Source organism: Strongylocentrotus purpuratus, unplaced genomic scaffold (genome assembly GCF_000002235.5).
Source record: "Strongylocentrotus purpuratus isolate Spur 01 unplaced genomic scaffold, Spur_5.0 spur5_scaffold_6, whole genome shotgun sequence".
Classification (NCBI taxonomy): Eukaryota; Metazoa; Echinodermata; class Echinoidea; order Camarodonta; family Strongylocentrotidae; genus Strongylocentrotus; species Strongylocentrotus purpuratus.
The window spans coordinates 13572216-13587455 of record NW_022145612.1 but is presented as its reverse complement, the minus strand read 5'-3'; the positions used below and the strand labels follow the sequence as shown (position 1 = coordinate 13587455).

The following is a 15240-nucleotide window of genomic DNA, read 5'->3' as shown; positions in this document are numbered from 1 at the left end:
GCTTTCTTTTTACTCAACAAATCAATATAATTTTTAGCCAGTGGCGATTTGTGAAGTAGATAAATATCCATGTCTCCTAAAAGAATAATTTCGTCTTCCTTCTTTCTCGAAAAACAAGTTGTTTTTCGGAGGTTTATATATACAGATCACGCCCACAACAATTTGTTTTGATCTTGGTATAAGCAAATTACACCAATACTTATAGCATCAATAATATTGAATGCAAAATCATTTCTCAGAAACACACACCACCTCCAGAGCCAAAGATCGATCCAAAGGATGTCAAAGGATGATTTATATCCGTCTATTTCAATTTTATCATCATTATTATATAGAATTATTTTGCATGTTTCAGTGAAAGCAATAATAGACAGCCTTTTTTCGTTCAAAAATAATCCTAAGTTCCGATATCTTGTTTAGGATAGACCTCACATTAGGGTTGCATAGAATAAACCTGATGTTCTGTATCTCTTACAGGACAATATATAACAAAAAATTGTTAACAGCTTGGGTAACTCGACTGACCAGTTTGTACAATCTATTTCGCATTATTGTCTCAATATCTCGGCCTATAAACACTTAGTTTCGCTTTTTACAACAGTTATAAAGGGCAATTACATTGCATACTTGAATGGCTTTACCCCATCCGACCGCTAGTCGACCCCCTCAAAGGATCTTTTATTATTTACCGAGCACTCCTCGTACACAATCCTTGGCTGCTTGGTTTCGTGTTGCCATGCCAACAGACGCCGGGTCCCCCTGCGAGTTACCCCTAAGACACCGTTTATTGACGGGCAGGGGGGATTAGCGGTCCCGTCTTATTAGCGTGCGATCGTCAAAACGCAGTACCAATGTAAACTATACAGTCCTCGGTAGTCCTATATCGCTCTGTTTATAACTTGGTGCTAAGTTGTTTCGGAGGCTTGTTTAATATAGTTTCTAGTCAAACTTGGACTTGTGAGCCATAGATAATTATGGCAAACGTAGCAACACATCGACCTACTTCACCAAGGAAATCATCGTAAGTGGTTATTATTACTATTATTATTATATTTCTATATACTCCAGTTTATTGCGGTAGACTGCATTGCACTCACATACTAAACTTCTATCAGTCCTCAATGTTGTAAATAGTATTGTCAGGAATATACGGAATAAGGTGTTATACTCATCAAAATTGCAATTAATATGTTTGTCAATTTCTTAGAGATTCTCATAACTTACACATTTAAATGAATGCTATGCACTATTTCCGAAACATATACTTTCAGCATAAACTTTACGGTCAAGTGTGTAGGTAGGAGTAAAGTGTTGCTTATCAAGTTATAACTTCTGTTTCTCATTTGAGATTCTTTGGGATTCTTTTAACTTAATATTTCAATGCCTCCACAGAACCCCAGAATGAATTATCAAAATCATATTAAAATGATAATCATTTCATAGTTTAACTAAGAAATACATTTGTTGTTTTATACTTCACTAAAATTGTCTTATGTGGGTGTGCCTGAAATGAATGTAAATTTACATCATGACAATGGAAAATACGTGGAAATCTATAAGGTCCGAATGTTAATAATTATGTACGTTCTAGGAATATCAAGCCATCAAGACACAAAATTGGCTTGTAACTATGCTTTTACTCATTTGATCGATTCTGTAAATTCTTATCTGGTAAACAAATTTCTTATCAGTTCAATTTATTCGTTCCCTGAAAATAATATGAAATCATTCGTTTCCCGACATTTTCACGCACCTCTTCCCTGAAATGAATATCATTCAGAGTACTTGAAAAGATTTTAATTCATTCATTATCCTATTTACGCCAAGTTATAACCTAAACACTATTCATTCCGTAAATATTTTAAAAAAATCATTAATTCACTGAAATATGATTAAATGATTTCCTTGACAAAGATTTGTTCCCAGTTGTCGCAGCTGAATTGTAATTGGTAAATTACTAGTTCGCTAGAATTAAGATCCTTCCATTAAATGCAGAGATGAATTGGAATGTGACTAATTCGTTTATGTATATCTCAAATCACTATACTTATATTTAATATTGTTCTTTTTTTCTTCTCTCTCTCTTTCTCTCTCTCTCTCTCTCTCTCTCCGTTCAGAATGACATGGTGGTCGAGGCATGACCCCGTCAACATGATGCAAGGTCATACTGATCACTGGGTCAAAATGAAACTCAAGGTAATCATATCATCATACCATACCATACCACACCATATCATAATCATATCATATCAATATCATTGTATCCAGTATCATATCAATAAGAGATCGACCGAGTTATTAAAACCAATATTCATGGAGGGGCTATCAATTATTTCAAGAAATAATATCGCAGCATCAATCAGATAAAAAAAGACGCAATTTATGGTCATATAAACCACAGAAATATTACCAAAGTATGGAAAAACCGAGGGCATTAGTTTAATTTTCCTGAGTGACAAGATAATTGAAGTTATGAAATTAAAAGGTCTATATTTGGGATTAGGAATATAATGACAATCGACTTCTTTTTCTTACAGTGCACAACATTTGAGGTCGCTGTACCGTCAGGAAAGATTGTCAGCCACGCAGGTGAGTATAGGGGCGTACGTGGGTGCGTGTGTGTGTGTGTGGGGGGGGGGGGGGGGGGTGAGGGGCCGGAGGGGTGATGTTACGCGGCACGGAATATGCTGCGTAACTACTTAACTATTATAGAGGGACAATTTTGTTCAAGCACCTGCTTTGGATTACATGACGGGAGAAATCTGTCCAATCAAACACCACGTTCATAGCGCTAAACGTGAAAGTTGTGCATGCAGGGGCGGATCCAGCCGACGGCGAGGGAGGGGGCCCAATTTGTGAGAAAATATTTAGCGGCGACTCATCCGTTTTCATTCGTGAACAAATATTTAGCGGCGACACAGCCTTTTTTTGGCAGGGGGGGGGGGGCGTCTTTGTAACGTTACCATCTGTTTTGTTTACCTTTGGGGGGCAGGGGAGGGGGCGCGACCCCCTCCCCTGGATCCACCACTGCGTGCATGTGAGGGGAAAGTGAAGAAGGAGGGGAGGGGAGGGGATTAATCTTCTTATCTTCTCGCTATTATCATTCCTAAGGGCTCGTTTTACCTTTTTGGGTGGTAGAGCAATAATATATATAATATTCTCACCTTTAATCTTGAAATAATCTCAATTATACCCAAGTCCACAATAAATAAAAATAATTTTCGGAATAGGGCTTAATGATAGAACCTTTATAGAATTGCGAATTCCCTGTTACCGCATCTCTCTTTTTCTACCCCCACCCCCTCTCTCTCATTATACTAGGTTACAACCTTCTTTTTCGGAACTTTGCGCATTATAAAATATTCATATTTTCTTTATCTTGATATATAGACCGCCATGCGCCAATGGTACCGAAAGGAGAGGGTCTAGCGACCTTCCAGTACACCGAAAGCGGCACTCTTTCCAGAGTTAAAGATCCTACATTCAATTCGATGCTGATCCGGAAAATGTCGGGAAACCTTCCGGGCTCTTACGATCTTCACCGACCTAAGTTGAGCAGCAGATCCGAATCGCACGGAACCACGTTTAATCAACGCGCTAAAGACGGCTTCAACTACTGGCAAATTGATAGACCCAAACCTACATCATGTAAGTATAATCACGAGGCCAAAGTCAGATAGTAGGAGGCGGATCAGGGGGGGGGGGGGGGGCGGGGGAACGGCCTGCGCCCCCAAGGAGAAAGATTCAAGTCGGAGATCCCCTATCCCCTTCTTTATGACAATCATGGCCTTTAAAATGTAATTCTGTACAATTTACGTCTATTCTACCAACATTATTTTATCATGATCATTTTTCATCTGAATACCAAAAAATTGTGAATTTTATAGAGTTTTTCTGAAGAGTTTCCGACGTAAATATAGCAGAGCGTAACCGCCCTCATCTGAATGATAATTTTACCAGAAAAGGTAGATACCGTCGTTATCTTTTGGACTTTAGTGCCTTGGCATCCAAATAAGAAACATATATTTTACTACGGATTTGTAGAAAAAGGCCCGACGTATAACTTCTTTAAATTACCCAACATTATTTGAAATGTATTGAAATTTTGGCAGAGAAGTTATTTATTTTTAAATGTCGTAGCCATACTTTGAAATATCTGAATTAATCTCTTTTATAGTTGACCTACATAATGTAACTTGAACAATGAAGTAGAAAAATTAAATGTTGTATATTGACATGATGGTAGGTATGAAATATACAAGTATCGTTAATCTATGAAGATCGTTTGTATAGAGCTAGCTAAGTAGTGTATAATGAATAAAACAAAAGAGAAGGAAGAAGAGAGAATCAAAATCATAGTTTATTTCGTGGGGTTGATTTCTGTTTTGTACTTCTGTTTCTTTTCAGTCGGCAGATACGGAATTGGATCAGCGAACACAATCTTGGGAATAGGAAACGCTTCTCGAACATAGAATACCAAATCAAGCCAAAGAAGAATAAACATAAATGTGCCATCAAACCCAGCAAAGTTAAATAATTTATACGATTTGTTATAATTTATTCACCGTCCCTTTAAATGTTCACATCAATGCTGCAACGAAATGATAAAAGTCTGAAGGCCGATTTACCGGTATATGAGCCTTCAAGGCAGCTGCGACATCAAGCCAAAATTAATGATTGAAAAGATGGCAAAGTTTGGACTGCACCTTCCTATCATTCTCCGCTTGGGATTCATTTCGTTGAAGAAATATCACAATCATCGGCATTAAGCATTCACCAGTGTGACACCATTTGCTTTTTTCTTGCTGTTCTTTCCTTGTTTGTAAAGACTGACAAGGGTTGATTTTTTAAATCATTTTTGATGATTTTTTAAAGATGTGTTTTCAGTATTATAATTGTCCCGTGTGTCTGAGCTATTCGTCTAATAAGAGAGGCTTGCTTTACCGATAATCCTTATTATGAGACTGTTTTGATATTTAATAATCAGGCAAAGGATCTAGTGTAGGAACTATAGGTCTGTTTTTGATATATTCGGATCCACAAAGAGGTTAAATCCGTTTTGAAATATATAGTAATTCCAGGTGGATTCTGGTTGTTTCTCCTTCGAGATTGGTATATTCTTATGAACGCAAACGCTTGATTCATAAAGACGATGGATCATAAAAGTAAGGGCGATTGAAAGAAAAAAAAGGATATAAAAGTCAACAATAATATCAGTAATATTGATATTTGTAAAAGATATATTTATGCACAATATTCACCATTTTCGGTTTTTGTCTCACAGGGCTTTTTAAATTAATAGAAATTTGAGATTCTCTTCCTTTAATAACTCATTAAATAGGTGAAAATAGTGTGTGCTGTTTATATGCGTTTTAACATTCCAATGACGCTTTTTGATGTGTGCTATGTATATTCTTCTCTACCAAGCAATTATTAGATGACAGTATATTGAATCTTATAGAAAACAAAAATCTGCAGTAATTTAAGAGTGATATTCTTGGTAAAATACATGTAATCTTATTTGAGATTGGACAGACTCAATTGATAAAGTATTACTATCTAACTGCAGCTGACTCTATTACTAGTATTTCATTTCACTTATGTTAATTTAATTATGATATTTGCTTTGATTGTGCTCAGAAAGCCTTCATTTATTGTGATTTTTGTTTGTAATTTTGTATAAAGTTATATTTTTGCCAATTTGAGTGATTCTACATACAATGTGATGTGATGACAATTCATGATTTGTCCAAATTAAGTGTATAATGTATTACATGTATCAGTTCTCTGTTTTGTTTTGTGCACAGACTAATTAAATGATTTATCAATTTTGAACACTCAATTTTTCAGTTTATTAAATTTGTATTTTGATCAATAATACTTTTTTTTTCATAACTGGGTCATCCTACAAAAAAAATCCTCCTCACAAATCTTCTTTTATTACTAATTGATTTCTTTTTCTTTCTTTTTTTCCACTAAAATAGATATTCTCTTTCTTATACATGACCTTTCTGAATAAAGATATCAATACAGATAAACTAACAAATTACAATTTTTGCAATGAACAATTTCCGAACAAAATGACTTTGGAAAACATACATGGTAAAAGTATCTTTTATTGAAAAACAAACAAAAAAGAAAAAGAAAATGACACTTTTCATAACTCAGAAAGTTCACTCTATGACATATCAAGTGCATTCAATCAATTGCTTTCACATAATTTACATTATTATACACAATATAAACACAATAATTGTGTGAAGAGCAAAGTGAATAACAAAACAGCTGGAAATGTTTGAAAAAAGTGACATAAAATGGGAATAAGAAAAAACTTGCCAGTTGCAAAGCAAACAAGTACTGTTTTGTTTTTCCATCTTGTTACAAAAAAATAGAGATTGTCTAAGAACTGAGCACCTTGAATATGATGCTGATCTTCAGAAAGAAGTCTACTGGTTCTAAAGATGGAAAGACATTACAGTGTATGGACAAAAGAGTAAAAAGCATTCTAGTTCCTCATTTGATATTACAGGTTGATGTCATGGTTATTCTACCAGACTGCTAAGAAAGCATAAATGCTTGTGAGTAAGCAACCAGACGGCCGACGGCTCCTAGGGACCTGGTAGTGAGGATTAATGCCTTACCAAATGGCACTAGCGCATCGACTTGGTTTTAAACCAGGGTCACCAGATTACGAGACCACTGCTCTACCAACTGAGCTATTGCGCCTCCTAGGTCATTTACAAATTGTGCATATAAAAATTTTACATGGGCAACCCTGACTGTTTTAAATGCAAAATATTAAGTATCCAACCCCATCCAATCAATCTAAAAAACACTTTGTATAACATCTTTTCCTTGGAGTTGCAAAGTGCTTCATAATTATCTCCACTGGTATATGGATTGGATCCGATTGTATTATAAATATTTCGAGTGATGAAGTAGAGCAAACATTTTTAACATACTTGACAATGACATTTTTAAAATGTTGCATTAAGTGTATAAGAGAGTCCATATTTCAGTCAAAAACTGGAAATCATGACAATGCATAAACTTTTAAGACTACATCAAAGCTCACACATATTTCTCATGTAGACCATTAGAGTATCATTACTGAACTAACTTTCAAGTACCTAATGGTTTAATATGTGCTTATTCCATTCATGAAACATCAAGAAATTTGGTAAGAATTGGGTACCATCATCATAATTATGCAGATGTCACATTACACATTGGAGTGTATTCTCATACAGGTTGGTACAAAATAAAATTTGATTTTTTTTCCCCCCTTTTCCTACAGTATCCATATTATCAACACTACCAAGAGTATCAACACGTAGAACATAATATGATTGCAGGGCCCTCAGGGAGAACAGTATGAATACTGATGAGGCTACCCTGGGTAAACAAGACATATTATTATTATTATTAACATCACTCACTGTGAATCAAATCTATCAAAAATGATCTTTATTATTTTAAACTGAAAGGAAGGTCCACATTGTCTGAAGTCAGAAGGGTGCTAACTCATTATATAAACAGAGTTAGTGCCCTTCTAACTCCAAACAGACAATATGTCATTATGAAATATGATGACATGACTAACCCGACCAAGATCAAGCTTTCAATCAGTGGATCAGTGATAATATAATCAAATTTTAAAATTCATATCATATCAATTCAAGCAAATGAATGTTAACCTATTCTTTGGATTTGCTATTTTCCCCAGAATGCCTTTGTCAACACCCCTATGATTAGGCCTATCTCTTCAGTTTTTTATTTAGCAGTTTAAAAACAGCTTAGGACACACGTTTTGGAAAAGGAAGATCTAGAAACCTTACTACTGATTATGCATTCACAGTTGGCACAAAGGAAGAGACATAAAACCCTCTTGTGTAAGTTTAATGTACAGCCCCCGTCAACTGACTCAGCATCCGTCTTTAATAGTGGGTCACAGTTTGCTTTCATATGATGAATGGACTTCCTGCTGGCAACAACATACCAGAGGTAGTAAGCAACAGGTTCGAGACAGACTTCTAAATCTTACAGGGATATTTCAATTTTGAAGACAATATTGGATGAGAAATCAGATATGAGTGGATTACTTCATGTACTTGTCTGCTGCAGCTGCAAGGATCTTGGCCGAAGACTTTGCATCGTAGAAGAGCTCATTGATCTCATTGATTTCATCTTCTCCTATGCTGTCCTTACCGTTGATACGGGCCAGGATACTTGATGGTGTCAGAAGCTGAACAGCATATCTGGAGGAGGGATTATCAAAACAAATGAAATTAATTTTACTTAAAGGCATCGCTTAAAAATGTTAAATCTGAGATGCACGGCCTTACGTGTAATCAGTGTCTGTGATATGGTGTAATATTGAAGACTTAAAAAATCGTGCTTCAAAATGATCAAGAAGTGCCTCAAAAAGTAAAAATCTTTGAGTGACCGGTTTTACCATACTCATTTTTTGCCAATAGACTGTAGGGTTATGAGACAAAGTTACAGGATCCCTTTAAAATATATTATGCAGAAATTTATAGTTTACCAAGTATCACATATCGGTGAAAAATCCATCACTAATTAAGGAATGTGAGGAACTAGAAATGATTTTACATGTAGAACACATTAAGACGACTACAAAATGTCATTTCCAGAAAGTGACTGGTGCTTTAAGTAGTATGAGGAGGAAAAAATAGAAAAACAAATGAACACTAGGGGTGGGAGATGAGTTACAAATATACAAAGCTTGAAATAAAAACCAACTAGACAATGTTTCTAGAGTCAAACAGACATTAGAAAAATCTATGATTCTAATAGAAGCACAGAATACAGATATTTTAAACCAAGAAAGTTTGGGTTTTTTCAATAAATATTATTTACAGTTTAAACTTTAATGATGAAATACATTTTCAATTAAAGCATAAAAATTGAAGACCATGTAACATGTGGAATGCTATGTAATCTTGAAAATAACCCAAAGTGTGTAATTTGTATGCACCAACCTGAGGGTTGTCTTGGTGCCAATTTCACCAAGCATGTTGAGGGAATCGTCTTCGATTTGGATACTCTCTGTCTGTGCTCTGATCCGCAGAATCTAAATCATAAATGAGGCACAAACGGTAAATACTTTTGGTTTATGCAACATTACCATCTGACAACCATCCAACAAAAGTGCATAATTGAGAAGGTGACTTATTGATATCTATTTTTCTTGCACTATTTCAACAGTATTCATTTAACATTTGACACATAATTTCACATTGATTTTATATGAATATTGCTATCCTGCATTCATATGAAGTCACTCTGAATATCTGACCTCCTACTCTTAAACTTACATTTTCATGATGATGCAGTACAAAACAGATCTTTCTTTTAGTGAAATTCCTAGGACATATTTTTTTCTTAACCCTCCTGTACAAACTTAATATTCAGATCCCTAAATCTTATCAATCAATTTGGAATACTCAAACATGAATCTTTACTTCACATGTATGTTTGTGCCCTTTAACCAATCACAATTCTATTCAAATTGATCATGTTCATATGCTGATTACAAATAAGTCACTGAAGAATTGATCATAATAATAATAATAATGATATTAGATATTTATATAGCGCACATATCCACCATGCATGGTGCTCAAAGCGCTTCAACTATTACCCGGCTCTGCTAGGCAGCCGACCTCGGCGCTCACAGCATTCAAGGAATTCCTTCCTACCGATACCCATTAACACCTGGGTGGAGAGTGGCAAATGTAGATTAATATCTTGCCAAAGGACAATGACTTTTACCTGCATCATTTCCTCCTGTGAGTATGGAAGTGTTCTGATGATCATTACTCTGTCTAGGAGATCAAGGGGAATGCCGTGGGGTGATTGAACATCCTCTGTACCCCTGAAACAAAAACATTGATTCCATTAAACCAACAATCAAAATACATGCATATTACATAGACATCAAAGGGTAGTGTCTTTACGAATGTCAAGTGTTTTTTATTCTTCATTTAACCCAATGACGGCTGAATTATTTTCATTCCCATAGGCTTCACTACAGGGTCCTCCTGGTTCCAGAAGGCAATGTTAAAAGACTAGTGTGTAACAAGCATGAATAAGATCCATCATGGGTCTCTTCACAGTGGAGTAAACAAAACTGTTCATGAATTATAATGTACAGAAGTTTAAAGCTTACTTTTGATCATGTGAACACATTCAAGGGAGTAAGATTTAAATAAACTAGGCACATATGAAGCATACATGGTATCTCTCTTTTTAAAAAAAAACAATCAAACTGTAAATAGAAGTTACAACTAACACATTTAAAGTAACAGAGTCTAAATGAAATCGGCAAATGTGAAGTATGTATGGTATCTTTTCTTCCTACTTTGAACTGATGACATACATGTACATTCTCACTATTCCAAATAGTAATGTACCATGTATCTAAACAAAGAAATGACATCAGCATTATCCTGCCTGATACTGAATTTGAAACATCTTCCTAAGCAAATACAAGCTCTCAAATCCTATACTTCATCATGAATACCAGGTCCCCCTATTCTGTCTCTCTCTCTCTCTAAGTGCCATATCGTTTGACTTTGGTGATCATGCTGTTCAACAACCCTCAGCTCCTTGCCTTCTGTATTAGTACCACTCCCAGTTCTTTCACTTCTCTCTCTTCCAACAATTTGTGCAGACTGCCCATCCAAAGTATCCTCCTTCTTTCCCTACTCCTTCTTCCCACAATTTTCACTGTCAAAGCAAGATTCTCTATTAGGACTTACCTAATTGTGCATTTGCCCCTGTTGGTGGCAAATATGACGATGGGAGCGAGCGTTGATTCGAGGGCTCTGTGAAGGTATGTGAAGCACTCAATGTCCAGCATGTGTACCTCATCGATAAACAGTACGCCGGGTACCAACTCGGCCACACCCTGGTCGATGTACTTGTTGACAACCTTGTTGATCTCTTTGCGTAACTTGTCTGTGATCTCTGTCTTCTTGGGTTTCATTAGCTGGCCCATCATGGATAAGATATCTTGACCTCCCTACAAATCAAAAGCGTACTTTGCTTTAAACAATGATCAAATATGAAAATATTCTCTAGCGGCTTGGATGGATTCAGTATGAGCTGTTGTTTTGGTTAAGGGTTTATTTTTTAGGAATTTTGCGGATTGTTGCAGGCTTGAGAATTTTAGCAAACACAAAAATGAGATGGTAATGCACAATAGAACACCTATTGTAAGCAGCTGGAGTAAATTATTAATTTGCAAATATGTTTATGTTCACAATCAACAAAATATTGTTGTATACACGGTCACACACAGTCGATAAAATTTCTTCAAAGCTCAGATAAATATGGTATGTACAGAAGCACTACAAAAAAAACAAAAAGAAAGGATATAACACTGGGGTCATTCAATGGGGTTGTGGCATTTCTGTGACATACCAGAAGTGAGAAACTATATTTCCTATAAACCATAGCAATGTTTGCTCAAATTAAGTTTAGCAAAAAAAAGAATAGCCAACTATGTTTAGATGGTTATGTACTGCTCAATAAATGAATGTGATGTCCATATAATGCAGGTAAAAAAGGAATGCATATTAAGCAAATATTTTGAAGAGGAGCAACTGAAACAGGAATGATTCTGGCAGTGCACTACTATACACATACAATGCATAGAAATCATCAACAGCTGATTTCATCTTCCATGTGTATACATTATATAGACATCATCATTTTTTTTTGGCGCCAAACTCATGGAATGACCCTGGGGTATCAGGGAGATGTGGGAGGAAAAGGAAAGAGTAAAGTGATAAACTTTTAAATGGAAGAGAAAAAGAAAGTGAATGGATATCTAAAACAATAGACAGTAACAATTTAATGAAATGGTAAAACTACTATACACATACCTGTGGTTTTGCATTAGCAATATCAAGGTCATGAAGTGTGACATCTTGGATGACCTCTTTCTTTTTATGAACATCTCCTTTTGGCAATGGTACATACTCCTCAGCCTCCAGATCAAACTCAGTTGCATATGTGTCTGATCTACCTTGCCTCTGTATTCAAAATAATCACATGAAAAACAATCCAGTTTCAACTCACAATTCAATAATTTATCTGATTTATTTGGATAAGCATACGAGACAGAAACACTTGGAAATGTATCAGTAATTTTCACTTGAGTATTCAGTCAACAGGTGTATGATTAAGAGCTGCAGCAGAAAACAAAAAGTGAATGGCAGGAATGGCAGAACTGTTGTGTAATGTGTAGCTCATCAAAGACAAAAAAACAAAAACAAACAAATACAAAACAAACAAATTTATCAAGTAATATTTACAACATATTCTAATTTGATTTAATTCATCATAACAATGAAAAGACCCATTCTATGTTCTTAGTGGATACTTTTTTCTCCTTCCCTCAATGACACAAAGCTATACAGCCTGAATTACATATACACTAATCCAGCAATCTCCCTGATTCAATCTGTATGTCACTCAAAATGAGACAAATGAATTGAGATAAGACTTTTTGAGAAAATACATTTTTTTCCACACAATTAAAACCTTTCAGTGATTTTTAAAGGAAGAGTAACTAAAGATGTTTATTCAGAATTTATAGCAGATTACACATCGATGCTAAGAAATTATTACGTCATACCTTGACAGCTCCACTGTTTGCCTCGATGTAGATCACATCACCAACTTCAACCTTCTCTTTCTGTAGACTCTCATAGATGGAAGGATCTAGTTTGAGCTGCTTCGTACCTTTGGCTGTCTTCAGACCGATGATTACGTGACTCACTGTCTTCCCATAACCTACGAGTGTAAACAAGACATGATTAGTGAAAACATTATGATATGTGATCATAGAAAGTGTAAATGGAAGAGTGCCCTCCTGACAAGAAAATGTAAAAAAGAAATACAAATTAGTGGTGATTAACATCCCTGCAGAAGTAAAATCAAAATTTAGTTTCCAAGGCAGCAACTTGATTTGTCCCCCACAGTGACATGCATATCTACACTTCATGATGATCTTGTGTATATTTTCATCAGAAATTCTAGAAAACTGTGGAAGTAATTCACTCAACAACACTTTTTCAACTTAATGACCACTGCCTGTCCGCCCACCTAATAAACATTCAGACATGAATAATACAATCATATAAATGTGTACCCTCTTCAAACTTGGATCTGCTGCGGTGAGGTGGGGGGGGGGGGGGGTTAAATATTAAGAAAAAATATTAAATCTTACCTCCCATAGGATTTTCTGTTTCACAAGGGGTCAATTCTGTGACTTCTCCCTCATACACCTCCTTCCCTTCTTTTATACGAAGACCTGTGTATAAAGAATTAAAAAGAAGAAAGAAATAAAACTTCAGAATACAGATTGGAAGAAGTTGGTAATTATAACACTGAGGGGAAAAGGTAAAAAGAAAAAGAAAAAAGGACATACATGTATAACCAAATATAATTTTTTTACCACTTCTCAAGAAACGAGATAATTAATGGAAAACTTTTAACTTGGTTTACTTGTTAGCTCATTTCCTTTAAAAAAAAAACTTTAAAGTGTATACCTGAGATATGAAGGGCAATTCCTCATATAAAAGAAAAAGAGAACGGTCCATTTCTCAATGAAATAGCATTGATTTCCTATCTAGGCTATGTGAAAGTTATTAATCTACAAACCTATTGCTCGTCTGAAATTCTCCATGAGGACCTCTGTCTTTTTAATCTCTGATGAGAAAACCTCACTGCCAACCATAGGGCAGAAGGGAACCTTGTTGCCAAGCTCCTGAGCTATGGCAAGGGCTAGAGCCGTCTTGCCTGTCCCAGGAGGTCCTGCCAAGAGGATGGCTCTGCCGGCCATCTTCTTGGATCGGATCAACTCCACAACAACTCCAGAAGCCTGCAGGAAGAAAAGCAAATTGTTGGATGTGAATATGATAAAATTATGGCGAAGATGCAGTCTTTGAGTCTTTAAAAGGAGAAAACAAAATCCATTGCAATGATTGTAAAGATGCGAAATTGAAAACACAAAGAAAGGCTATGAGAAAAAAGAAAGAAAAGAAAAACAGAAAAACAAAGAAAGAAGAATTGAAAGAATACAAAGAAAAAACAAGGAAGGATAGAAAGAAGGATAAAACAAGGAAAAACATAAGGAAAGATATAATAAAGATGAGACAAAAGGATAAAAACTCAAGAAAAACATAAGAAAAGAGAAAGAGAAAAAAGGATACTAACAAAAAAAATCATAAAGAAAGATAGATATATCATGTATATGACATGAAATGATAAAAACAAAGACAAAACATATGGAAGGACCAAAACAGATGATGGAAAGATTAAAAGTACTAGTTAAAGCACAGATCAACATAAAAAAAAAAAAAGATAGAAAATTAGAAACTGAAGATCCGTCACATGACGTTGCTGTAGACCCTAGCCCATATTGACCGAATGATCGACAGGAATCGAAACAGCTTTAAACTGTGCACCAACATGAGCAGTCAACGAGTGGATCTGTGGTGGACATTAATTGAGATTCTCGTTCACTCAATCAAAAAGTCCCTAATCAGTAACCATATATAAGGACAGTTAATCTTCAACAAACAAGTTCAATGTTTGAGTTTAATTTAAATGCTTTTTTCTAAATTTTTAATTTAGACCCCTAATAAAAGTATTTTGGGGTAAAATTCGACATAATTTGAATGTGACTTAATGTCAGACACTTAACATAGACAGAATGTTTTAATGTAAAGAACCTACTATTCAAATTTCTACTCTTTTGGAACAAAAAATAGTACAAACCTCTCTGGCCATTTCTTGGCCAATAAGACCAGCAGTTGTTGATGATGATGCATTTCCAGAATCATCAAGTCCCAATCCCTTCACATGAGTATGACTTGCGATTCTCTGGGTTTTCGTGGTACTTTTCACCTCCTCGATCTTCATGATTGGTGTTATTACTCAGGTATATATTTCACTATTAGAAAATGTTTCTAGTTATTTCTAGATTTGATGCTTAAAAATGTAAGCTGAATTTGCTTCTATCCGACACCAGTGACAACGAGTGGGATCAGTGAAAAGCGTCTACAAACAGAATTCAATGGGAAAACGTGCACTGTTAAAGAGTCTTAAATATTTGTAATCATTTAGAATAAAATATTTAATACTTTGAACGCAATAGATAGAAATAAAATATTTTGATGTTCAAAATATTTATTTAAATAATTT

At 35.2% G+C, this 15240-nt stretch overlaps 2 protein-coding genes across 2 annotated transcripts; one reads left to right on the top strand and one right to left on the bottom strand.

Moving 5' to 3' along the window:
- Positions 1-777: 777 nt before the first annotated feature.
- On the top strand, positions 778-5835 carry LOC577313. Its single transcript, XM_794860.5, has 5 exons — positions 778-1021; positions 2118-2196; positions 2538-2589; positions 3391-3648; positions 4408-5835. Exons 1-5 carry the CDS (start codon positions 975-977, stop codon positions 4470-4472), a joined length of 501 nt encoding a protein of 166 aa, XP_799953.3. The 5' UTR covers positions 778-974; the 3' UTR covers positions 4473-5835.
- Positions 5836-6085: 250 nt separating this feature from the next.
- On the bottom strand, positions 6086-15103 carry LOC577255 (ruvB-like 1). The gene is made up of 9 exons (XM_777496.5): positions 14815-15103; positions 13696-13915; positions 13262-13345; positions 12668-12825; positions 11913-12062; positions 10785-11047; positions 9796-9898; positions 9003-9094; positions 6086-8258 (listed from the first exon to the last, which is right to left on the bottom strand). The coding sequence occupies exons 1-9, from the start codon at positions 14956-14958 to the stop codon at positions 8099-8101; spliced, it is 1374 nt and encodes a 457-aa protein (XP_782589.2). The 5' UTR covers positions 14959-15103; the 3' UTR covers positions 6086-8098.
- Positions 15104-15240: the final 137 nt, after the last annotated feature.

Bases quoted from the DNA above. Each gene is read 5' to 3' on its own strand.
- LOC577313 (XM_794860.5), top strand. From the start codon at position 975: ATGGCAAACGTAGCAACACATCGACCTACTTCACCAAGGAAATCATC. The intron at 1,022-2,117 runs GTAAGTGGTTAT...CTCTCCGTTCAG, and splicing joins ACTTCACCAAGGAAATCATC to AATGACATGGTGGTCGAGGC. The intron at 2,590-3,390 runs GTGAGTATAGGG...CTTGATATATAG, and splicing joins AAAGATTGTCAGCCACGCAG to ACCGCCATGCGCCAATGGTA.
- LOC577255 (XM_777496.5), bottom strand. From the start codon at position 14,958: ATGAAGATCGAGGAGGTGAAAAGTACCACGAAAACCCAGAGAATCGCA. The intron at 13,916-14,814 runs GTTTGTACTATT...TTCTTCCTGCAG, and splicing joins GCCAAGAAATGGCCAGAGAG to GCTTCTGGAGTTGTTGTGGA. The intron at 9,899-10,784 runs GTAAGTCCTAAT...TTTTTGTTTCAG, and splicing joins AGGGGCAAATGCACAATTAG to GGGTACAGAGGATGTTCAAT.